The sequence below is a fragment of the Papilio xuthus genome, unplaced genomic scaffold, assembly GCF_000836235.2.
Source record: "Papilio xuthus unplaced genomic scaffold, Pxut_1.1 DF825783.1, whole genome shotgun sequence".
NCBI lineage: Eukaryota > Metazoa > Arthropoda > Insecta > Lepidoptera > Papilionidae > Papilio > Papilio xuthus.
The window spans coordinates 1,122,453-1,148,908 of NW_013532866.1; the positions used below are offsets into that span (position 1 = coordinate 1,122,453).

Genomic DNA, 26,456 nt, shown 5'->3' on the forward strand with positions numbered 1-26,456 from the left:
TATGATAATAAAAACCCTAATGTCTTTTGTTACATTGTTAAAAAAACTGGATTCATTCATTAACGACGCTAGCAATTTCTGGCGATTTTGGCAGTGTGGCATTTAAAAAAAAATTGTAAAAAAAAATCTTTTAAATGCTTGCATACATCAGTTACCGTCTAATCCAAGTCCTGTCAAAATCGGTTCAGCCAGAAAACAATCACGGATTTGTGGACAGACACAAAAATTTAAATACTGTACTTCGGTATGAGCTTACATCATGTTCACGAAATATGGATGTTTTTCGTCATTACAGACTTACCAATTTTATTAATTGTACAGATTTATTTAGACCCGTCTTAAGCATATTTATTTCAAATCTTCTACAAGCGAGAGACAATATCCGGACCCTAAGGACCTCCATAAGCGAGAAACTCGGTTAAAGAAAACCCTTCATTAGCAAGATAAATAACGCAGTATTTTGGATTCTATCTTATCTATCATTCACATCTGTACTTACAATCAAGTAACTTCGACCCTTGGACCTTGATATAAGCCCTGTATTTATCAGGCTTTAACACATTACGCAGACGGGGACGCGGACGAGAGCGAAAGCGTGCCCGTGGCCCCGTCCCGATGCGTTGGAGGAACAGAGAGGTTAAGTGGGTATGCCTCCGCTATAGAGGAGAATCCCACATAACTACCGCGTCCCCCCCGGCTCGCGGAGTATGCATAAAGCATTCCCCTCTGGAAAAAAAGGCTTCAACACATTGTGATGGTATTTCGGAATTTACCACTTTACACACATTCGCTATAAGCAAGTACTTGTCCAATCTTTTATCCTTGCCACGTACTAATTAGAATTGCTCAATCAATTAAATGGGTAATCGGAACTCTGTAAATATTTGATAATCGTATGGTCTTCGATTTGTTTGAGGTTCTTTAGTTAATTTTTTGGTATAAATACGGAATTTTATGAGGCTTTAGTATCAGTCTAGTGACATCTTACATTATCAACATGAGGGTAAAAACAATTGAAATTTCGAATATATTTGATTTATTTTATTTAATTTTTAATTCATTTTAAATTGTATAGTAAATCTTAATACGAAAAACTAATTATTTCTCATTTTAATAATGGTATGGTTTTTACTTAACTTATTTCTTTCAGATATTCGTGATTGCCGCCCTTTTCATTGTCTCTGTGGCCGCTAAAGGCTCAGGACCTTATTTACCAAGTGGTTGGAGACCAGAAGGTCCCGCTTTCTATTTGCCATCTGAAGTAAAGGTGAATCTTACTAATGAAAATGTACAAAATAACCAAGACATGGTATAGAAAGGCTTTTGTTAATACTGAATTACAGCTATTAATTAACCAATCATTACTATTGCAGGAACCAAAAGAAAATCCATTCAAAGACGTGATATTCCAAGAATCAATAGCATCTGGATCTGATTCATTCCAAGAGTACGGTCCACCGAAAGTCGAAGTGGCACCATTAGAATTATCAAAGCAAGGACTACCTGACGAGGTTACCGAACAAGCATTCTCCGTAATTGAAGCTAAATCGCAGGAAAATGTTGAGGAGAAAGTCGAAATTGCTGTGACTGAAATTCAAAATATTGTTGGAGATTCTGAAGGTAAGATTACATTTCTACGTCTTTCTTTTTAAGATAACAAGATAAGAAATCACGTGTTAAGTAAATGCTTCCTACAGGTAAGAAACAAACTAAATGAATTCTGATTCGTTCCCTAATTTACAGCAAAGAGGACAATAAAATGGATCCCATTCTTTTTAATTGTGTGTTAAACGTTTTATATTTCCAGCTAATCTGAGTCAACAATCATTCGTACAAGAAGCTATACCAGTAACGGAATTAATCTTTGAAGAAACAACACCTTTAGTTGAAACAGAAATCATTGAAGACATCCAACCAGCTGAAGTAACCACACAAATTGTAGAAATAGCCACAGCAGTTGTTGAAAACGAAGAAATCACACAAATCGTAGCTGAAACACCTATCAATGAAGTACTAGGAAACGAAGCTACAGCAGAAGTAACACAGCAAGAGAATGAAAATGCCAACAGCAATATCGTATCCACCTTCCAAGAAAGAGTGCAAGTACAAGAAATACAGACTGTGAAAGAAGAAGTACAGAAAGTTGAAACTGAAGTTCAAAATGTAGAAACTGAGGTACAGAAAGTAGAAACGCAAGTCCAGAACTTTGAAACAGAAGTCAAGACTATCGTACAAGAGGTTCAAAATATCCCAGAATTATTGAACAGTATTGACAATGAACAACAACAACAGGTAAAAAAAACACTAATTTGGATAAGAAACTTGTCTAAGGTACACTTTACAAAGTTAAGTAACTAATTTGTTTAATTTTAGGTTGAAACTGTTCAAGACGTATCTGCTAAAGTTATTCAAGACACATTTGGGTAAGATAGAAACCAATTTATTTGCTTTAAAAGAAGTTAAGTATTGAATAAACACTGTATTATTTTTCAGAACCCTTGAGCAAGCTCCTGAAGGCTTCTTGGAATATGGACCTCCCGGTTTCAAAGAGTATGGACCACCAAAAGAGGAAGTTGTTCCAATTGCTGAGGTAAGAATGATCAGAGTATCTTTTATGACCCTTTTTCTGATATTTTTAAATAACTTGTCCTTACCCATAGGTAATTCTGCCCGTGCAACAGACAATTGAAAGCAATGCCAACAGAAGACGACGATTTTCTCCCAAATTCAGGTAACTAAAGGAATTTACAATTTGCAAAATGTGATGAACAATTTATAGCTAATTTGCTTGTCTACTAGGTATATTATTTGCATATTAACTTGTGTGAAAAATCAAGAATAATGATTAAAATAAACTAACATTAATTATATTTTTAGAAAATAAAATCGTTTACATCTGGCATCAAGTTACTTGACACAAAACACCAATTAGAAAGAGTTACGTCACGTCGTATCCGACGCCATTTTCGTTGGTACACAAGCCTATTAATTAATTAATCTTTCATTTATAGGACTGCAAGGAAAGCGAACAAACATTAAAACTTGAAACCAACAAATTTAAAAACCACGACAAAATGGCGAATATTGCAATGCAAGAAACAAAAATTTTACGCTGTAATTTAAAATGATATATGTAAATGTACTGTAAATAATAAATGAATATTGAAAAATTAAATGCATTTCATTATTTACCCACACCACAATGACAATCTTTGGTATACGTTCTTATATTATTTTGATTTTTTTGTAAAATACGACAATAATCATTCTTTTAATATCCAACCTCCGGTAGGAGATGGCGTCTCTAAACAAGATTCTGTACCCCACGGTTTTTCAAGAATAAGTGATATTTCAAACAATAAATAAAAATTTATCTTGGATATTTTCTTTTTTAGTGGCTAAATAACTAGTAGCTGTAACATTAAATTAAAAGACGAAAAAGCAAACGTCAATGTCAAGGCAAAAAATTGCTAATGACATTGTCATTTTAAAACAGTTGCTGATTGGATTTATTAGTAAAAATAAAAGCAGATAAAAAGGACAAAGTTCTTCTTTTATTCGTAAATAATAAAGACTGAAGAACAGCGTCCTTGTGCCGCGATACTGGATAATTTTATATACATGTTAGTCTTAAACATTGTTTTCCACGAAGCACTTGACATTTTACTCGGTCACATAACTGTAAATAATAGCAATTTTTTAACTTCGACGTTACCGTAATTTAACAGATTTAGTCATCAATTTATTCACGTTTTTAATTCGACTATTTTTCACCGTGTTATAACATTCTTTTTTACCTTTCCATTAAGTGATTAATTGTATTAAAAATGGTTAAAACGCAATGGATACTGACGTGTGTACTTCTGTATACATTTTTGTAAGTTTTTTATAATTTTTTAAATTAATATTCTATTGTGAGAAAACAGATTTCTCACAGTGATGTCTTGTCTTTGTATTCTATATCAAGTTTATTCAAAATGTGTATGGTGATTGGAATAAAAATTATAATAGCATGGTGGCTTAATGTACGTAAATTCACAACAATTATCGTAAGGTAAGGTAGATATTTTTATGGACACCTACATGGTATATGCTTTATTATATCTTAATGGTTCCTATGTTAAAAAGATTTAAAATTTAGCAATTTTACAATGCATAAATCTAAAAAAAAAATATATAAGACTACCATTTCAAGATGCATGTTGTTTTCGCATGCAGCTTTATTAATCGTAATAATATTATTTTCTTGTCTGTCTTGATAAATTACATCCATTATAGGGATTGTCATTAATTAAGCTCAAATGGGGGAAAAGATTTTGGAAAAAAAATTGTTATAAAGAAGGAGCCTTTAAACACTTATAAGATGTATTTATGTTTAATTAATATATTCTTCTGTGGATAAAAAGGAAGTGAATTCAGATTTAATAATGAACTATGCTCCCTCCGCCTATTCACATAACAGATTGGTGATGAATATATTCATTTATGAATAAAATTATCTTTTTTGTACATTGGCCTATTGCCTAGATAGTGTTGACACAATACTGTACCACATCTCTATTGGCCGTTATATCTAAATTCACTCCCTCACACATATTTTTATCCCGGTCAAAAATAACCTGCAACTTCTATGTCAATCATATTTATCAATGCTTAATTATCCAAACCAGGTTATACCTTTGTACAGTACATAATATTACTTTGTACCAAAAAATATATATCAATTGACAAGTTTTAAACAGTCTATAACAGAGTAATTGAGAAGCAGAAGGTTAGAATAATATGGACATATTATGCCGAGAGATAATCACGTAAACAACAAAATAATGCTTATTGAATACAGATGGCTATAAAGGTAGAGGAAGACCAAAGAAAGTATGGATTGAGTCAACTGTGTAGAGATATGAACAGATTGATGATATTGAGAGATATACAGGGGCTTGTCTTGCTGAAAATCATGTTGTTATTGCATGACCCCTTATTTACATTGGAGTTGGACTGTGACTTTCTCATTGTCAAATACAAATACGTAAACATGTTGTGATGAGATAAAAATTAATTATTTTATCAATAAAAAGTCAAGGTGAACTTAATTATGCATATAATATAAAAAATAACATTGTTATGACTACAATTAAAAATTTATTATATGCATGAAAGGAAGTTCCTACCAATATGCATATAAGATTTATTAATATCTCAATAAATATTCTTAATTAATACTTACAATGCCATTGTGTTTTCCGGACGAAAATTCAAGCATGTCCGGCCTCACCGTACATGGGAGGAATAGTGGGGTTTAGCCATTATGCTACCTATCACGAACACAATCCTACAGAGAGGGTGCGGAGTATGCATATAGCATTTCCCGCTGGAAAGAAAAAACTTCTTTGTGTTAATGCCAAGGATAAGTGACATGATAGTAACAAAAGTCTAAATTTGAACAACAATAAACATGGAGAAAATGGAGGTCTTTACCCAGCAGGGTCATCACTGTTTTATTTACAGTAAAATCTATATTTCTCGCTTATAGAGTTTTCTCCTTAACCCGAGTTTCTCCCTTATGAAAGTTTCTCCTTATCCTGAGTTTCTTGCTTATGGAAGTTTCTCCTTACCCTGAGTTTCACGCTTGTTATATTCTTTAACGTTAAAAATATTTATATTAAAATATAATAATAACGGTTAATTATAATACTACAGTGTAAGCTACAAAAGCGAGAACTGGATAAACGGGATTTATCCGGGGGGTCCGGTTCCGACGGACTATCTCCATAAGCGAGAAACTCGGGTTAGAGAAACCTCTATAAACGAGAAAAATATCGCGGTCTCTTGGACTCTTGCTTATTATTCGATTGAATTATGTATAAATTCACTATTCTCAAAGGAAAAGATTGTGATGCAATCTGAGCATATCTACGAAAAAAACACTAACTTGGGGAAGGCTTAGAGCCATTCCGAGAAGTCATTTGTTATTTTTTTTTTATTTTTTAATTTGCAGGGGTCTATTTCTCGGCGCGTCAATATCAGCCGGTATTTTCGTGTTTCACGTCGCTGTTGTGCCTTTGATATTTAAATATTCGAAAACGTTCCGAAGAAGCCTGATTTTTGCTAACTTTGGTGAGTTTTTTTGTGTATTTTTATTTTCAATTCAAATTGATTTTAAATGGATATAAATATAGTTAAAATAATATTTTTAATGAAACAAAGTCGCTTTTCCAACAAAATTGTAGGAATATTGTTAATGAATTTAAATTATAGTAAGAATACGAATTCAAACACACTTCGGTTATAATTGTTTTGTTTACGACGGTTACAATGAAACTAGTCATGTGTAAATCAGTTCTGAACCAATTCAAAAGTTCAGTTCACGTTAACTTCAACAGCTGAGCTACGGTTTAACAACAAAATTGGCAGCTAACAGCCCATCGCTATGTACTATAACTACGTTAGCAGAGGCAGCACCTGTTGAATAGCAGCTCAAAAGGCAAATCATTATGCAAATTGAGCTGAGACGATTTACTGATCTGTTTTACACATGTGAGACATGATCTGATATCTGCTCACTACACGTCCCCACTAGGACTCGTATCCTACCCTAAGTTAAACAAAACTGCACGTTAAAATGTATAAAAACATATACTTGAAAAACTTTACCCTATTGAGTCAGACGGCTAATAATCTTTTACTCAGATTAAAAACGTGACGTCTAAAGATTATTCAATGGAATGGAATATTTTATTGTTCCTAATTGAATGATAAATATTGCATTTATCTACACCTTTAAAAATGGAATTTAAAAATGATTTATTGCTTGAACAAAAATGGTACGTACTAACATTTGTGCCGGGACTTCTATTTAAGCATCCACAACGGTCTTGTGATTGGAAATCCCGCTCTTCCGTGTCACATAAACAATATCAATGGTACCTTACTTAATCTAAAATTACACCTTATCGTAGAAGACAATAATTAATTAATATCTTATAGGAAATAGTACTATATCAATATTTTAAATGATTGTAACACATCAAAGTTTAAAAATAATCTGATTTTTAACGAGTCATGAAGATAAGTCATAATTATACGTGAATAGAAACCTTTGTAAGTGATGCGAACCTTTTACGAGGAAATTACGCGAACAGATGAAAGTAATTTGACACAATTAAAGTGTTGAATTAAATTAAGGTCGAATTTGGACCAATGAGTGACCACTAGTACTATAAATTTTGTCTAACTAGAGAATATTGTTTTACGTGAATTTATAGTAAAGACGAATAATAAAGGTTAAATTCTTTCGAAAGGAACAATTCGATTGTAACTAAATTGAATTCCATTGTCAGCTTCTATGATATACCGCATGATACATTTTGAATGACGCCTAAACTGTATTATTATTTCCTAAAATGTTAAAAAGTTGAATTTGCTGGATTTTAAATTAACTTGTAGACACATACTTGTGTTGTCACTTTAATATACAGGTGTCTTTGTGTCGTTATCAGTAAATCCTGCTTGATATTATATTCTTTGTTTCCAGTACAATGGCCTTTAAGTATAGATTACGAGGATCCATCGTCCAGTGGTATAGATGGAGCAAGAAACTTGAATATAGAATACCATTCCAAAATCGACAGATGTCCAATCAGAATTGGTAAGATTTTAATTATTAACTATATCCCTATATAATGTTATAAGTCATATTACTAGCTATCTTATCACGCGTAGCTACTTAGTACGCTGTGTTCTTCCAGACTATGTTCTACATCTATGCCAAATTTCAGCTTTCAGAGATCCATGCTTTCCGGAGACACCTTCAAACAAATATTCATTTATACATCCAAATTTATAATGTTAGTAAGGAAACCTATGTCAGCTCCCCAAGCAAGAAAGAATTTTTCAAATCGGTTCAGTTTTGGAGCCTATTCAATTGCAAAGAAACAAATCTTTCTTCTTTATAATATTAGTAAGATAATATAGTACTTTTTAGGATTATTTCTGTTTAATTATATGTTGTATATTGCAGGTATTTGGCATATACTACCAAAGAGCACGTATGAACGTATGAAAGGTAGTTTCGAAGGGAATTGTGATAAAGAACAATTGAATATAGCAATGGACGAAGAATTAGCCAATTCTAAGACACCTGTCATATTGTATTGTCATGGTGAGTATTAAATATTTAACGATATTAGTAAAGGAAGACGGTATATGAAGGCTCGACTAGTAGAACCCATGACAAAATGGCCGCCGTTACAAAATGGCAGATGATATACTTCGACCGAAACCCCATAAAGTCGGTAACAAGAGATTATTTATAAATACAAGATGTCTCCCTACACAAGATGACAGTTGACATATTTTTTACAGACTTAACTTACGGCTTTACTAGTAACACTGAATACAAAATGGCGATTATTATGAAAATATTTTTGTTTGTACCTACAGGTAACTCGAACTCCCGCGCGGCGTGGCACAGGATACAATTGTACAAGTTCTTTCAACAAATGGATTTCCACACTATAGCTTTTGACTACAGAGGTAATATCCAATCTTACTTCTCAATATGTATGGATGGAGGATGGATATTTGTTACTATGTAACTTTGAAACAGCTAGAAGTATGTGAATGAGATTTGGAAGAGAGATAGCACGTAATATAAAAAAATAAATCGAACCTGGATATGCGAGCGTACAAGGGATCACGATATTTTTCTCGCTTTTAGAGGTTTCTCTCTAATCTGACTTTCTCTTTTATAGAGGTATCTTTCTCATGTGAGTTTCTCACTTATAGAGGTTGCTCTCTAATCCGAGTTTCTCGCTTATAGAGGTTTCTCTTTAATCTGAGTTTCTCCCTTATGGAGGTTGTTGTCGGGACTGGACTGTGTCTTGTAGAAGTTATTTTTAAACTAGAATAATATGATAAAAAGCGATTGTATTTAAAGTTAATTTTTTAAATTAAATTCCAGGTTACGGAGACTCAACAAATCTGACTCCAAGTGAAGGTGGTGTTGTGGAAGATTCACTTATTGTATACGATTGGTTGAACACTACGTTAGATAAAGGGGAAGAAAAGCCACCAGTATTTGTATGGGGACATTCTTTAGGTATTCATTTTTTTTTACTATTCGTTCTATTAATAAAATGTGTTAATTATTCAAATTTTCGTGAGACATTAATACTGTAAGTAATATACTTGATATGTTGTTTTTAGGTACTGGAATATCATCTCATCTTCTTGGCAACCTGAAGGAGTTGTCCTGTGAGATTCTAGAACGTTCCAGTCCTTTACCTCAACCTAATGGACTCATTCTCGAATCTCCTTTTAACAATATTGCTGATGAAGTCGCGAATCATCCACTTGCAAAGGTAATGTCATATCTTACTATTATAAATGCGAATGTTTGTATGGATGGATGGATATTTGTTAGAAGATATTTCCAGAATGGCTACATGGATCTCGTAGAAATTTGTCATACATATAGAACATAGTCTGTAAGAACACATAGACTACAAAATTTTTATACCGCACGGATGAAGTCGTGGCTGACAGCTAGTATTAAAAATCCTTCAAGTTCTTTATATACGGGCATGGATTGAGAGGTTTCTGAGACCAAAATATCTGTATAAAACATATCGTCATCCCTGTCATTATATTTGACAAAATAGAGACAACAATATGTTTTAAACACAGATTTTAGTCTCAGAAACCCACGGTTAGTCACTTCGCATTGAAACCACTTGGCCGTTAATGTTCATAACATATTTTAGTTAGTAATCTGGCTGCCGTACTTTGAGAATACATTTGTGGATCCGTTCCGCGCGCGTTGCTGCGAGCACGCTTTCGTGTCAGACGTGCATCTGGCGCGCGCGCGCTCGCTGCCCGTGCTCGTGCTGCACGCCAAGGATGACGTCATCGTGCCCTTCGTTGTTGGCAAGAAGGTAATAACCTCATACAAAGCAATCTTTGGACATCAGCTCACTATACGTCCCCACTGAGATCGGAGCCTACCCAAAATTAGTGACTAGGCCATAGTCAACGCTGTTCCAGGGAGTGACTTCACACATATCTTTGAATTTCTTCACAGATATGTGCAGCATCACGATGTTTTCCTTCACCGTAACTACGTCAGATAAATGTACATATGTAAATGGAAAAACACATTGGTACATGGCGGGATTCAAACCTATGGCTTGCTTACAAATCAAGTGTTTAACCACTGAGCTAACGTCCACATTTTTGGACAGTGTTTCTCAAACTTTGACTAGTGAATGATTGAGATAGTTTATTTAATTAAATATTTATTTTCAGTTGTATAAAGCTATACTAGAATCTCGATCTGAAGGAGACGCGGCTGTTACTTTGCACGCTTATGATAGCAAACTCAACTTGGGACATAAATGGATCTGTACCGCACCAGATCTACCTGATGTCATACGGTGAGACAGTTTAATTATTAAATGTATGGATGGATATCTGTTAGAATGTATATCCATAATGGTTGTATGGATCTCGCTGGAATGTCACAGATATAGAACATAGACTGGAAGAACACATAGGCTACTAATTAAGTTTTTTTTTTATTAATTCCGTGAGGACAGAGACGCGTGCGACGACTAGTAATATAAATGCGAATGTATGGTCAGATGGTTTTTTTTTTAAGTTAGGGAACGTATCCATATTATGTGACCCGCATTGGTTGGATTGGCATGTACTACGAGTGGTCACCGAGGGGAAGGAGGGGTCTGTGCCCTTATCTCCAGGACCGCTTTATGGATTTTGATGAAATTTGGCATAGATGTAGAACATGGCCTAGCAAGACAAGACTACTAATTAACTTTTTTAATGCGGACGGAGTCGCGTGCGACAGCAAGTAAAATAATCATGATTTCTGACTATTTTCTAAGATTGTTGTTTTATATTTAGTTAGGCAAGCAATCTCACAATGTAACTAATATATTACTTAAACTATAGCACTAAGACGATAAAGCCCTGGCTCCTATAATACGGGTCTAGAACCTAGTTTAGGAATCAGGCGTACTATTACGTAATTTTATCATAATTTTCTTGCCTAAATAAACGATTTTTATTTATTTATTTATTTTAAATATTTTTCTTTTCAGAAACTTCGTGAAAACACACCGATGATTCCATCATGGTGTTATTTATAGTAAATTGGCTTTTTAAATTTCACGCGGCAACAGGGACGATACGCTTTTTATTACACATTATTTATTTATTGTACTTTTTTAAGTTTAATAAAACAGTTTTATAAAAAAATATATCTAATTTTATTCATGTCAGCAACACATTTTATATTTAATTTAATGTTATTTTTAATAACCTTAATTTCTCCGTCTCACTCAGAATCTAGAAACTCAGAAAATAGAGAAACCATTTTTTTAATTTTTCACTGGCCATAGATTTATCATAACCTTTTTTACTTTTGTAAAATTCTATTGAATTTATTTATGGTTATATTTAATCTGTCATTTTGACAAACCAAATATCTTACATGATTCAATAATATTTTTGTAATAAAATGTATAAAATAAAATAATAAAAATCGATAATCAAGTAAATTTAAAAAACAATCACGTTAACAGACAAATCATGGTGATAGGGTGAGTTTTATTTTATTTATTACATAGTTTTATAAAGTAGTTCAATATTTATACACTTTTAAAACCAAAATAACGTATTTTAGAAACAAATACTATGTAATAAATTATTAATAAGTTAAAAGACTATGCCATTTGCTAATTGAACGGCGAAAAATATCAATTATTTGTACCTGGCATCGCTTCTAGACTTTTTGTCTCCCCTTCTCCAATAGTACTCATTTCCAGGGGCATATTGATGGCGGGTGCATCACTCACAGCAAGTGTACTTTTAATACAAGTAGCTGTATTACCACTCGTGTTTAGATACAGCAAGTGTGTACAGAGAAAAATGGTTTTTACAAACTGCAGTAAGTATACGATAATAAGGCCACGCCTGAAGAATTTATTAAAAATCACTATGAAATAAATATTGCTATAATTTTTTTACAGGCGTTTCTATTGTGATTTGAATTTCAGTTTTATTTATTTATTGTCTATATTTACAGTAAATTATCCAAGAAATTTGGATTATAACAACCCTTCGAGTTGTAATATTATCGGTGCGAGGAATTTTACAGTGGAATTTCAATCGAAAATTAACAATTGTAAAATATGTCTAGGTAAAGTTTACGTTTAATTTTTTAGTAATCTGTCTAAACGGTGTGTTAAAATTTGACACAAAATATTAATTTTACAATCTTTCAAAGGTGTATGGCACATAGTACCATGCTCCCTATTCAAGGAGATTTTCGTGGTAAGAAAGCATTTGGATTCGAACGCGAGACTTCTGAACGAGCTTAGACAGACGAAGAACACTGTGGTACTTTACTGTCACGGTAATACAAAATACATTACTTATAAAATCATTTAACATACATTGCCTGTTCACAACCAAATTAATAACTATACTTTAATATCTAAAGATCAATGGATTTTCAGGTAATTGCAACCACAGGGCGTCTCCACACCGACTAAATTTATACAAAGTGTTTCAAGAATTAAACTTTCATGTCATCACATTTGATTATAGAGGTGAGTTTGTAACCAACAAGGTTGAATATAAATAAAATAAACACCAATAGTTAAATAAAATAAAACAAATAAAACTCAGATACTGACAAGACCTGTCATGCAAAAAAATGTGACTTAACTTAACAACGCCCTCTATTTTTCTATTTATTAAAAACAGCGCCATCTATTCAGGTTACGGAGATTCAACATACATTCAACCGACAGAGCGCGGCGTGGTGGAAGATACTCTTCACGTATATTCGTGGATACTTAGGTCTATTAGTCGTACGCACAGACCTATGGTGGTCATTTGGGGACATTCTTTAGGTATGTATATAACCAAACATGGGTCAATTGGTAATTAAAGGGTAGTTATTTCCAAATAGTATAGGATATCCTGGGAACTACGGAAGATTTATTGGGGGTTTACGGTGGAAGGAATCAAAGTTGTAGAAAAAGTGTAGCAACAAGGGGTACGAAACTAATTGAATTTTGGAAGTGGTTTGTGAATTAATCGCTTTACGTTGAATACTTTGAGTATGCCGAAGTCGTTAGTGGGGTAAAGAGGGGCAGCACCTTACTTGGAACAAGACCAGATTAATTTTAGCAACCGCTAGTGACGTTGATGGCCGCAAGACTTGAATATGTCATTCATGATTAGAGACTCAAGGCATTATCAGAAAATCATCGCTAAAGGGTATTAATTGCCGATTATCCTTTTTCATGCCCTAGGATTAAGGTTGATGGTATCACAAACATTGGTACATTAATTTTACATGGGAGAAGAGGAATAAATTAATTTAGTAGTGAATTAACTTTCCATACGAACCACGATCCAAGTTTCTAGACTTAAAGTTTTCTTACAAGACTTGTGTCTTTACTGAATTCATTATGTCTTTTACTTCGTCAGTTTTTATTCAACATGAGTATGTCCTTCACGTAATTGATGAATTTTCAAATTATTATAAGTTGCGTTAATTACGGAATCACTTTTGGGGAGTGAAGTATTTAACGGAACTGTAGAATATAGGTTTGATTATTCTAGTCGCATGAATTTGTTACTCTTTTCTTGTGTCCCTCGTTCAGTTTGAGTCTTAACTTTTTGCAGATGCTTAATATTAATCTTTTGAAGAATTTCTGGAGCCTAATATTTTAGCGGTCACTTCCACAGTAAGGTTTCGCTTTGAGAAACAAGAGAGGTTTTGTTTCTGTCATGCCAAACAAAGCGTCGGGTACTACGACTGCTTATTGATGTTTTTATATGTAGGTACCGCAGTAGCAGCCCATTTGGTGGCACATTTATCTCAGTTATGTGGCAACATGGGGCATGGCACCATGCCACAACCCAGTGCTCTAATCCTGGAGGCTCCTTTTAACAACTTGATTGAGGAAATTGAGAGTCATCCCTTCTCTAAGGTATGTATTTAAATAATCGAATTTTGTAAAACATATTGACATTTCACTTTTTTCTTTAAAACAAACAGAGAAAGCAAATAAACTGATATATAAACACGGCTAAACACTCACGTATATTCGTCCGGTGGCGGCACCGACTAGTTTTCAGCCCATCGGGGGCCCTTCATCAGGATGAGCGTCGCGGGCCCCGTCCGCGAAATAATACCTGTACCACTCATCCTGATGAAGGGGCCCCGATGGGCTCGAAACTAGTCGGTGCCGCCACCGGACGAATATACGTGAGTGTTTAGCCGTGTTTATATATCAGTTTAGTATAATGTCTCACGAAAGTTTGAATAATTTAGGAGATAGCAAATGTTTTGGCAGTCCATGTCACGATTATTGGTTAATCATCAATCAATAACAGTGCAATTAGTAGAATTGCAGTATCCGTCCGCGTTTGTTCCGCGTAATCTCCGAAATGGCAAGGCCGATTTTGATGGGACTTTGACTTAGTTTGTATAACAAATTAGACAATTTAACGAGTCTGTCTTTAGATAGTCTTTTTGTATGACCATTTATCTTTTGCTGGTATTTTAGTTGGTATCCTGGTTACCGTACTACAAGGCGACATTCCTGAAGCCATTCTCAGTGTCATCAGAGTACGCGTTCACTACAGACCAGTACTTGATGTTGGCACCGCAAGTTCCAATCCTTATTCTACACTCCAGGAGCGATAGGATTGTGCCTTATGAGCTGGCTGTAAAGGTATATCTTTGATTACTTTCCCTCTAAGACATCTGGAAGCAGATTGAAGAGTTCACTCCACATATGCGTAATGATGACATCCTTCATGACCTGACTGTAAACAGCGAACTTTAGTACATTCAATAGAGTTCAGAGATGACCTGTAAATATATACTGAACTACAAACAAAGAGTAGTTAGCCTTTCAGGGTTTTAGGTTGCACTTTGGTGCATGTGCACAAATACACCAACTTTTTCCCCCATTCATTATTTAACATTGGACGTTTCGACGTGCGGCAATTACATCTGTTTATAGTTGACATCACCACTTATTATCAGGGTTTGTGATGAAGCACTGATATATTTGTTATTAAAAACTCACGTAACCCCTGAGTTCACGAGTGGTCAAAAGAATGAGTTGATATGGTTTGAGGACCTGGTGGGGTTGGATAATGTCACAATCTTTGCCTATCTATGTTTGTATTCACAGCTATACAACAGTACGGTAGCTAGCAGACGAGAAGCGAGTTCACAGGCACCGGTTGTGCTGCACGGCTTCGAGCGTGGCCAGGGCCTCGGACACAATAACCTCTGTCAAGCGCCTGATCTGCCACACGTCGTCAGGTATGCGACAACTATGTTAAACAACTGAAACACGTCCGTACTCGTCGACGGCTTGGTTAGATCTGACATGGTAATAAACTTGTACACGAGACAGTGTAATCAACTACCTTTTTTATAGTAGCTAGCTAAATATTTTTAAATAGCTAAGTGACCACTGCCCACAGATACGTTGTCTACCTTTGTTTGACAGAGGAGAGGACGCACAAAACGAGAATATTTCCCTTTCCTTGGCGGAGATATAAAGATAAATAAGCTTGGCTAGAATTGACATATGTAAAAAAGTATTAAAATACGTTTTGACCGGAAATTGTCGCATATTTGTAAGGGTCAGTCGACATTCAAAGTTATTCAAACAAAACTTTGCAACTAATAACTTTGTAGATTTTATGGTGTTCTGTGAATTTTGATGTAGAGATACGATGATCTCTTAAATCTCTTATATTTCTTCTTTATACATTTTTTATAAACGTTAATCTATTTGTTTAAATATATGATATTAAATTTTAATTTCTTTTACAGTAGTTTCCTGCAGACCGTCGAGAAGTATGAACAACACAAAAAATAATTTATCTAAATAAAAACCGATAAACGAGTTAATTATGTAGTTTGATTTTTATTTTTATAATATTTATTAACATTACTAGCTGTCGCACGCGACTGCGTTCGCGCGAAATTAATAAAAAAAATAGTAGCGTATGTGTTCTTCCAGTTATGTTCTACATCCATGCTCAATTCTAGCAAGATCCATGCAGCCATTCTGGAGATACCTTCAAACATCCATCCATCCAAACATTCGCATTTATAATATAAGTAAGATTTTAATAGTTTAAAATAATACAAAAAATCAAACTAAATGTTGATTTTGATGCATCCAAATAGAATAAAAAAGGGAATTAATAGATCGCAGAAAATTTTATTTATCTGTATCACGTTAAATCCGCAGTTTTTTGTTTTTTTTATTACGAATACAAATTGTACAAATTGGAGGCGATATTTTATAGCCGTTTTATAGTAACCGTCAGACAATAAATCTTTTTGATTAAGAGCCTTTAGGGATGTGTCATCCGACATTTTTTTTACGTTTTTTTTTTGCGATTTTAAAAGTGAAAATCTCAGTATTTTTAGTAGTATTTAAAAATTACCCTTTATCGTATTATTAGAATAACAATTTGAAATTAAAAATTATTACTACTGTCTATTCTAATTAAATTGAGACAGGTCAGATTTTTTTGGATACCGATATTTTTGCTAGATTTAGACTAACGACTAATTAAAAAAAATCTACTGAACTAGTTTAGAGAAAATAACGTAAGAATACCTTTACTAAAAAAAAACATTTTTTTTTGCTACAAAAAATTTCGTCGAATTAAGGGTTAACATACGTGCTACCAGATGGCCTGTTCAATTATGATGTTTTTTTTTTATTTAGTAGTCTTCCTAGAGGGCCATATTTTAATTAAAGGTTATTTTTGCAATAAGAAATTTCTTATATTCGTTGACAACCCTACACGATAAGTTCCGTGGCACGGTAGCCGAAAGGAACGCTGGCCATTTATCATTTAGCCTCGACCTTAGCTTTATTGTCAATATTTCGAGCGGACATTATATTTAGCTTTTTATTTCTACGCTAATTTATTATAAATTTCCTAATAGACTATATTTTGTAACATAATCTCATATAAATATTCGTAAAATAATTATGCATGTCTAGACATATCAACACGTTTATTTGTACAAATAATTTAGTCTATTTAATCATCTATGACCTTATTTTAAAACTAATTTTCATCCGCGACTCCGTCCGCGCGGAATTAAAAGAAAAAATACATAAATAGTAGCCTATCTGTTCTACCAGACTATGTTCTATATGTATGCCAAATTTCATCGAGATCGGTTTAGCCGTTCCGGAGATACCTTTACAAACCTACACAAACATCTAAACATTCGCATTTATAATATTAGTAAGATTTTTATCACACAAAAAGAAATTGACGAAAACAAAACAATATAAACAAAAGTGTATTCGAATCATGCAAAGAATTTCGCAAGTACTTACCAGAACGAAGAGTTATATTAGTTCACTATTAAAACACTATAATAACAATAATTAACATTTGCAATTGTATATTTTGATAATAAAAACTTTAAACAAATTCACAACCACACTTTATTGGTTATTGCAGTTTGCGTTTGTCGTTTGTCGTTTGCGCGGGAGTTAATACATCATTTTCTCCGCGGGGTTACCAGTAATAAGTTGCGTTCGGAAACGCGCAGTGGACATGTGGTAAGATTGCGTTCGGGAGTGCGCTCTTCTAGTTCATTTCACGCTTCAAAAACAGGGGCGGAGTGATTCGCATCAAATAATTAAAAATATATTACGTAACTTGTAATCCTTATAGATTTAGTATTTAGATTTTTAAATAAATAATTATACATTTAGAAATGAAATACAAATTAATACATTTTATTTGAAAAAAAAATGATAGTAACTTTTAATTTTTTTTTTTTAATTTTAGAACTTCACATTTAGAAAGATCTATAGAAATATGTACGTTGGTTCCTCCAAGGATATATTTTAGATTTTTGACGTTTTTATTGTTCCAATAAAAATATTATTAGCTCAAACATAAAAATTAATATACCAATTAAATTTTAGGATAGCGTTCAAATATGTGTCTAAATAAAACGCATTTTTGAAATCCAATAGTATTTATTTCTTTACAATTTAAAGAAATAAATAACTAATACCAGTGATTTTTTTATATTATGGAACGTGGTTTAACTATTGTACTTTGTCAAACTTTTAAAAATCAAATTACTTGTACAAAAAATGTGTATCTACCCACCAGATACGTAAGCCACAAGGTTGGGGTGAAACATGATATTGTTCATATTAGCATCGCACTTGTTTGTCAATAGCCCCCTACTCAATTACACGCGCATCGCCTCTTTTATAACAATCCGATATGTTACCAACTTGAAGAATGCAATTATTCGTTATTCAAACTACTTATTAAGTAGTTACTACCTATCGCCTGCAATTCCGTTGCGGGAATTAAAAGTAACTTAATAAGTAGCTTACATGTTCTTCCAGACTATGTTCTACATCAGTGTCAAATTACATCAAGATACGTGGAGCTGTTCTGGAGGTACATTATAACAAACATCCATGCATCCATATATCTAAACATTCGCATTTATGTTATTAAGAAGTAAGTCCTGAAAAACGAAAGAAGTGGTCAATAATGTAAGGTCTTCAATCTTTGAAACAACGTCGAAATACATGTAGGTAGTAACGTAGTTTATCTTACTAATATTAAAAATACGTAAGTTAAATGGATGGATGTTTCTTAGATTTGGTATGGACGTAGAATATTATCTGGAAGAACTAAGTCGCGGCCGACAGCTAGTTAGTATGTTTATTGAATTTACAGCTATACTTTCCTACAGCAATTGTAATAAGTTGCCAGTATCAATTTTTACAACTGGCAGTCAAATAAATATCAAAAAGAAGAAAAAAAAATGATCTATGAAAAGACGCAGAGGCGCCCTAGGATCATACCGAAAAAAATATTTAATCTGTCTACCCTTTTACTGTAAGAATCGTTATGTAAATAAGAAAGTCGTTGTATTTCACACACAAGTATATGTAGCCATTGACTTTGACAAGTGAAGACATACAAGCACATTCCTTTAGCATTCCTTGAGTATTAAGGCTTAGATAACGCCGGGAAGACCGAGCTATCGTCCGGCTTCCCATACTAATTGGTGCTTACATCTTAACGCCTAAACTTAACGAGGTAGACAGCTTAGTAATTTTTTTTAAGAGAAGGGAGCAAACGAGCGGAGGGAACACCGAGGTGATCAACAACACCCATGGACATCTGCAACACCAGAGGAACCGCAGATGCGTTGCCGGCCTTTAAGGAAATGGTATGCTCGCTTCTTGAAGGTCCCTAAGTTGTATTGGTTTGGAAATACCGCCAAGGACAGACTGTTTCACAACGGGGCAGTCCAAGGCAAGAAGTTGCGCGAGAATCGCTCCGTTGTGGAATGCCAGACATCCAGGTGGTGTGGATGGAACCTGGCGGTCTGTCGTGTCGTCTGATGACGGAACTCGACGGCAGGAATCGTTCCAAACAGTTCTTCGGAACACTCCCCGTGGTAAATACGGTAAAATTATGATAAAAATTGGCCACTATTTAGCTATATAAAAAACAATCATATTTCGTAAATATTTGCTGTACTGAATTTTCAATTTTTATTTATATGTGTGTCCCGAAGAGCGTTTGTTCCGGGTAATATCCAGAACGGGTGGATAGATTTTGATGGGACTTGAACGGAAAGGTACCTGATGCACGCGGGCATATTGTAAATCTCTGAGTGCTATAGACAATTTGACTTTTTATCAATCAATCACGAGATGTTTTAGCAACTTTTTATCCCCATCCTGTCTATATTTGGTAAGGTTTTAGACTACACCAAATACCTATCTAAAGTCTTGTTTATTTTTGTTAGTATCATGTATTATTGAAATTACATTATTTATAACATAATATCTTATATCTTTAAATGAGCAATTCTTGTATATATATATAATTGGAATCTCGGAATCGGCTCCAACGATTTTCATAAAATTTAGTATATAGTGTGTTTCGGTGGCGATAAATCGATCTAGCTAGGAATCTTTTTAGAAAATGTCATTTTATTCGTGTTTTATCGATAATCAACTTATACATAAACTTAACTTTTTCTATCGGTAAGATCGAAAAATATTATTCATATTTCATCATTTTATTAGTAATTTGTACTTAAATATAATTTCCAAAAAACACAATTAAAAAAAAATACCGGTCATCCAGGTACTCTTATTTTAAACGTCCCTCTCTCTTCGTAATGTTTCGTGATTTTATTCGGAACCTCTCCTTTCAAGCGTCATATGACAAATGGAAGATCTCTTACAGATTTACATATCTTTAATAATATTCAAAGTAATAATCATAGAATAGTTATTTCTTAAACGCGGCAGCTCTAAAAAATCTCAGCCATCGGTATTACAATCTTTCGACTCTTCTCCCTCCGTTACACCTTTCACCATAAATCATAAATACACCATTATTTATTACCGTTTCAATTTCACCCACGTAGAATATGTCCATTGTTTTTTACGATACATACTCATATATAAAATATAGGCATGCGTTCTGAATGCGACTACGAGTAAAAAAAAATAACATCTCTTGGCTCCATACTCTTTTAAATAAAGCAAAAGAGGCCAGAAAGACATGTCGTTAAAACAATTGACTATGTTTCCGAACGTTTTAACGTATCTGTCAAATGAAAACGTTCTATTTTCAAATCTTAGTCCTGCGTCATAAGGTCGAGTTTTGACAGTTGCTTGTAGGCCATAGAGCAGTTCGGTGCGCGGGAAACGAAAGCGGCTGCATATTTATGAAGCGGAATCGATTTTTAAATGAGCCAATGAGGAGGCGCTATTTGAGAGGCGGGAAACATTCGCTCCACCCAGCGGCTGCTGTCAGATCAGTCTCGCGGGCTTTTTTGCTCATTCGCTCAGCGTCCACTAACGTGAACGGACGTCGGGGAAAGGGAAAGTTGATTCGTTCGCTACAGTGTTTTTTGTTACCTTTTATGCACTATTAACTTTAGAGTATATAAAAGTAATTATTTTACCATCAATTTAAATTTTTTTCCAAACAAAAACCTTTTATTCCTATTACTTTACTAAATTATGAATTCTAGAAATACTAAAATATTTGGAGTCTATAACAGGAATGGCGAACTAATGGCACGCGACATTTTGGTACCATTACAGATTACAAAAATTATTATATATATAATTTTTATTAAGAAAAATGTTTTTAAGTAGGTATTATACAAGGTGTAGACACGTGTGATACGCTATGACACGTTGAAACTAATCACAAAGGCAAAATTATTTAACGCGTTAACTGCCATGTCGGACTCTATGACCGACAAGCTAATGTTTCAATCAGGCCGCGTCGGACTATATGTGTCCGACAAGCCATACTTCCATTCAACACCTCGCTGTGGCTTGTCGGACGCTTTTTAATCGAATTGTTTGTATACAGCGTGACCCGCAAGGCCCCATAAAGCTTATAAACAGCGAGACAATTTTTTTCGTTTTTCGAAAAATCATTCTTGCAGCTATCGTGTTAATGACATTATGACCAAATTTAATATTTCTTTACAAAAATTACTAATTAAAAACTATAAAGATTCGATATCTGTAGTCTATAGTGGATAAGAGCGTAGATAATATTTTTCTAGGCACAAAATAAAAGTAATTTATCCAAAAAGGATATTATTATCTTTCTATTGCTATAATTAACTAAACAAAAAAAACAATATGTTTGGAACACATTTTTCATTAGAAGAAACTCGCGGAAACACATTTGAAGTAAGGAAGTAACTTCCTCAGGAATGAAACAAGGCTCTGTCAACTGATTATAAACTTGACATTTACAGTTTACAATATTCTCAGTCAAATATCAATCAATATTTGAAGACAGGCGTGAAGTGGAAGCAATTCCGCGTTTCGTCTGATGAGTGTTTCCTGGAGGCCTAATTTAGTCCTCTTTCCCTTCCCACCCTTTTTCTTATAAGGCAAGGATGGGATGTGGAAGTGGACTTTCCGGATGAGAGGATGCATGGGAATCGAAAATATTTTCTTTCTGTGCATCCTCTCCTCCGTCGATTAAAGGTAGGCAACGCATATGCAGATTTCAAGTGGCCGCTCGCTCGTTTGCCACTTTATGATATAAAAAAAAGTCAAATTATAAACTAGTACTCAGTATTGTTTGCATTGTTTCATATCGATGTTAGGTATACTAGTTTCAGTACAACATAGTAATTAAAAAAATAACATGACATACTGTCAGTTATAATTTAAAATTGTAGCTAGTTGAACAATTAAACAGATTGCGATCATGCATAGATTAAAACTACATACAAATTGTTAAAATCTGACGTATAAGTAATTCCTTAATGTTGGTAGTTCTGTTTAAATGAACCATAGTAAATCTCACGATAAAGAAACTCTTGACGTTTGACATCGTAATTATGTTTACTTTTAATTAATATTCATTCTATTAATTTGATTAATCAAAACTCTTCAAATTATATTCATATTGAAATTAATTATTCAACATGTGTGGTAAAACGAGAGATAAGTCTAGATATTTTTTTTCAATACTTTTTATAGTTTGGTACTAAGTTTATTAGAGCGTCGGTGGCTCAGGGGTCACCTGACCTGGGTTCGAATCCCGCAATGTACCAATGTGTGTTCCGATTTACATATGTACATTTATCCGACGTTCTTACGGTGAAGGAAAACATCGTGATGCAACCTGCATATATGTAAGAAGAAATTCAAAGATCTGTGTGAAGTCAACCAACCTGCACTTGACCAGTGTGGTTGACTATGGCCTAATCACCCTTAACTGAGGTTAGGCTTCGAGCCCCTCAGTGGGGACGAATAGTGAGCTGATGATGATGACTTAGTTTATTTAGTACTGGGATGGAAGAGAATCGATATTAAGTGCATGCTCTTATATTATTCTGCTCGAATGCAAACAGTACAAAAATAAGGGACATTTTATTTTTTAAAAGAAAACGAATGTAGGCAAAGATAATTTAGTCTGCGTCCACAATCCATATGCACCGTACCGGTGGAATGTCTTTGCCCGTTTAAGTTTTTTTTTTCCGGCGTTCCTTTTTTAAAATATTCAAATCGAATCACCCAAATTAAGTAGCCATAAACGGAATCAGCTTCCAAATTTGAATATTTCATTCTCACACGAGCGCGCGTTTTGTTGTTCGATTTTATTTGTGTGTGTTCATATTTACGGGATACATTTTAATGTGTGAGTGGATTAGTGATGTCAATTATTTAACGTTTATCGGTTTACTCGAATCAATTTTGTATATATAGCACTAGTAAAAATTAAATTGATATCGCAAATAAAAAGAGATTGCCAAAAATATAACAGAATTTTTATTATTTTTATAACTTCATTCATATTTTCCGAGTATCAGTTTAGTCGATAAGCTTTATTACTTCAGTAAATTTTTATTGATTAAGGAAATGAACGTCATAATATTATCAAATGTAGTAAATGCAATAATGGGTAAATAATCTACAAACTAATAACTGTTAGATTCAGGTTTTAAAATGTCGAAAGACGAAAAAATTTAAATTCGATATCGATAAACTTGTAACTAGTGAATCCCTAAACCTTTTGTGGTAGCGCGCCGCGTTGATAAGGTAACATTTTAAATTAGTAGGAGAAGAGAAAAAATATTATAAAAATGTATTTTTTATTTATATTTTATCACGCGAACACAAAACGAGTAGCCGCCTGCTACCAGCACGGTACCGATATAAATTATATCATTTTTCACTGCGACAACCCGAACGGACGTAAAAAATGACGCTCCATTCAGTTCCAAGTTTGAAAGTTTCGCCGCGCTTTTTATACGTTTCCGGACGATGGGATTCCATTATTAAATATCGAAACGTTAAACCGACGTTTGATAATAACGTTAAAACACATTTACATTGCGTGCTGCATAAGTGCATATAGCTTCGTATAACAAACAAAAGGAGCGATGTATTCAAAGTATTTGTAAATAATCTAATAATTATAAACACAATTGATGACCTCGCGTTGACTTTTTTACGATTGCCCTCAAGTCCATACCGTACCGGATTCTATGGTCAGTAATAATATTGGAATTTATAATTGTGTCTCAGCGCCCATTAGTCAAAAAGGTCTGTGAACTTAGAAATGGGTCGAAACTTTTTTTCTATTGAAACTATTTAAGGGTACTTTGATTATCTATGACGTAATCATTGTCATTTCTGACAGGGCGTAAAAATTGTTAGGGAAATATTACGTACTAGTTGTCTCACTCGACTCCGATTGTATGGTATTAAATAAAACCTTAATAAGTAGCCTATGTGTTCTTACAGACTATGTTCTATATCTGTGCCAAATTTTATTAGAATCCGTTGATCCGTTCCGGATATATCTTCTAGCAAACATCCATCCATCCAAACATTCGCATTTATAAGATTAGTAAGAAGTAAGATTTTCAACACGTAAGTAATGTCATATATTGGTTACTGTCCCTTAGGGGATGCCTAAGTGACCACTTATAATACGTTTTAATTCTACGGTATTAAAGTGAGGAATAAACGTAATGCTGATATCATTAGGACCACACCGCTTGAACGTAAAGTTATAATTTTAATGGAGGTGGCATATTTTTTGATATAAAATATTATTTTTATTCTAAAAGCTTAACATATACAGTTCCTGAATTAACTACAAGTTTTCTCTGGTAATAGCGTGTCTATTTATCTATAACATATTTAATCGTTATCGTCAAACGTAAGTCAATTTGACTGTTTTTTTTTAGTGGTTTTATATATAGATGCGGCATAATAACTTTTATTATGCAGTGTTTAGTAAATTAATGATTTCTAGATCCTTGATAAAGTCCTGAGCATCCGCCGCGTTTACATACAAAGTGAACCGACAAAAATATCGTAAATCTACATGCGACGCCATATTGAAAAAAGAATAATTTCGACTGAAATATATTTGAGTTGCGTCGAGAGCCGACAGCAAGCGGTCTGAGTATGATCACGCGTTTTAACAATATGGTCAATAAAATGATTTTGGTATTTTAGAAAAAAACTTTTTTTTTTAATTTTTCCAAAAGTATTTTTGAAAAAAAAACATCTTTCCTTACGGTTGTAAAAATTAGTGTAAACACGGCAATATTAATATAAACAAACCTACCTTATTTTGGTATAGGCTTCAAATCCACGAACATCTTCAAAATCGACGTTTGTTTGATTTGGTTGGCTTTACAACTAATGTAAACAGTGTTTCTTGTTTATAAACTTGAAATTTTCAAATATTTTTCAGTAAAAATCACTTTCGAAAATTTGCCATTGATTCGCGGCAAAAAAGATGACGCAACTGATTTCACAGATGACACATTGATGTTGCCATTGTACAAAATGAAAAACAAAAGACACAAAGTTTTCCTTTCTACGTTGTATAAGATTCGGAGAAATTCGGCATTATGTTTGTAAACGATGAAATCATTCGTAAAACTTGTCTTTTTAAATATAACAAAATAAAATGCCGTCGCCTAATTTAATTTGATCGGCCAAATTTCCAAATTAATCTTTTAACTATTCACACGAATAAATGAATTTTATTCTCCTTCGATTTCTCGGTGCAAAGACATTCAAGATGGCGGATCATATCGTATCAGTTTTAATTTTCTTAAATTATTAATTAAGACAATATCTAATATAAAGCTAAGTTCATACTATTTATTATAATAGAATTGTTAAATTTGAAAAAGGAATAACTTTTTCTTTCTATAGGAATAAAGACACAAATGAACTATTGACCTTGTCAAGAGCAGGAATAGCTTGCTTGGGGGTAAAAATTTATATGAGTCTAAGCCTTAATCGACATAACATAGGGTATTAAGGCTTATTTGCAATTTTCGCACCAGTGGAAATATGACGCGACCCAAAACAAAAGGCAATCCCATGTAACTAGAACCTCACGGCCAATGGCTAATTGGAAATTAAATCTTAAGAAAAATGACCAAATAACAAAGTTCTTGGTGTCGGAGTTAGAAAAATGACCAACTTAAAATCAAATTATGTTTAAAAAATTGGTAGTAAAATTTAATATCTATAAATTATTAATTTATAATTACGTTTAAGTATACGTAGACCTTAACAAGCGCTTTCTTATAAATATATTTAAAAAAAAAAGTCGATCGTAAATAAGACGCAACTAGTTGATTGACGTCGGCATTTAATTTTTTACTATGGTCACATTTTGTGTGAACGAATCGAGCTGTCAAAATAAAATTGATAAATTTATTAGCGCTAAAATAAGAAGCTATAAAATAGTAAATATGTAAATTGTATCGGGTGTTGAAATCACATGTAATATTATTTTATTGATTTTCACAAAGAAATCGTTTATGTTACGGAATTTTGATT

At 33.5% G+C, this 26,456-nt stretch overlaps 4 protein-coding genes across 5 annotated transcripts in view; 3 read left to right on the forward strand and 1 right to left on the reverse strand.

Moving 5' to 3' along the window:
* The window catches only part of LOC106125650 (uncharacterized), a 41,582-nt gene extending 16,271 nt beyond the window's left edge, over positions 1 to 25,311 (reverse strand). Inside the window, exon 1 of the mRNA XM_013322930.1 lies at positions 25,222 to 25,311. The gene's annotated coding sequence lies outside the window, so the exon portion shown is untranslated. The remainder of the gene's footprint in view (positions 1 to 25,221) is intronic.
* LOC106125789 (uncharacterized) lies at positions 973 to 3,058 on the forward strand. The gene is made up of 8 exons (XM_013323142.1): positions 973 to 1,003; positions 1,151 to 1,267; positions 1,374 to 1,620; positions 1,808 to 2,292; positions 2,374 to 2,423; positions 2,494 to 2,590; positions 2,661 to 2,731; positions 3,012 to 3,058. Exons 1-8 carry the CDS (start codon positions 998 to 1,000, stop codon positions 3,037 to 3,039), a joined length of 1,101 nt encoding a protein of 366 aa, XP_013178596.1. The 5' UTR covers positions 973 to 997; the 3' UTR covers positions 3,040 to 3,058.
* LOC106125788 (monoacylglycerol lipase ABHD12) lies at positions 3,480 to 11,260 on the forward strand. Of its 2 annotated transcripts, none has more exons than XM_013323141.1 (10): positions 3,480 to 3,623; positions 5,999 to 6,117; positions 7,535 to 7,648; positions 8,021 to 8,161; positions 8,443 to 8,535; positions 8,963 to 9,100; positions 9,208 to 9,362; positions 9,765 to 9,935; positions 10,306 to 10,433; positions 11,118 to 11,260. In XM_013323141.1, coding segments are annotated over exons 1-10 (1,086 nt in total). In that variant the 5' UTR covers positions 3,480 to 3,621; the 3' UTR covers positions 11,143 to 11,260. The 2 variants fall into 2 exon arrangements, with proteins under 2 accessions (XP_013178595.1, XP_013178594.1); XM_013323140.1 differs by having other exon boundaries at positions 3,481 to 3,877.
* On the forward strand, positions 11,491 to 15,970 carry LOC106125790 (monoacylglycerol lipase ABHD12). The gene is made up of 10 exons (XM_013323143.1): positions 11,491 to 11,618; positions 11,844 to 11,965; positions 12,104 to 12,217; positions 12,305 to 12,433; positions 12,537 to 12,629; positions 12,801 to 12,935; positions 13,876 to 14,024; positions 14,604 to 14,771; positions 15,240 to 15,373; positions 15,893 to 15,970. Exons 1-10 carry the CDS (start codon positions 11,608 to 11,610, stop codon positions 15,936 to 15,938), a joined length of 1,101 nt encoding a protein of 366 aa, XP_013178597.1. The 5' UTR covers positions 11,491 to 11,607; the 3' UTR covers positions 15,939 to 15,970.
* Positions 25,312 to 26,456: the final 1,145 nt, after the last annotated feature.

What these genes read in the sequence shown, in the direction of transcription:
- LOC106125790 (XM_013323143.1), top strand. An exon ending in AATGGTTTTTACAAACTGCA is followed by an intron (nt 11,966 to 12,103) that starts GTAAGTATACGA and finishes CTATATTTACAG; the next exon opens with TAAATTATCCAAGAAATTTG. An exon ending in CTTATGAGCTGGCTGTAAAG is followed by an intron (nt 14,772 to 15,239) that starts GTATATCTTTGA and finishes TTGTATTCACAG; the next exon opens with CTATACAACAGTACGGTAGC.
- LOC106125789 (XM_013323142.1), top strand. An exon ending in TATTGTTGGAGATTCTGAAG is followed by an intron (nt 1,621 to 1,807) that starts GTAAGATTACAT and finishes TTATATTTCCAG; the next exon opens with CTAATCTGAGTCAACAATCA. An exon ending in AAGTTGTTCCAATTGCTGAG is followed by an intron (nt 2,591 to 2,660) that starts GTAAGAATGATC and finishes CCTTACCCATAG; the next exon opens with GTAATTCTGCCCGTGCAACA.
- LOC106125788 (XM_013323140.1), top strand. Translation starts at nt 3,828, where the DNA reads ATGGTTAAAACGCAATGGATACTGACGTGTGTACTTCTGTATACATTT. An exon ending in TATAGCTTTTGACTACAGAG is followed by an intron (nt 8,536 to 8,962) that starts GTAATATCCAAT and finishes ATTAAATTCCAG; the next exon opens with GTTACGGAGACTCAACAAAT. An exon ending in GATCTACCTGATGTCATACG is followed by an intron (nt 10,434 to 11,117) that starts GTGAGACAGTTT and finishes TTTTCTTTTCAG; the next exon opens with AAACTTCGTGAAAACACACC.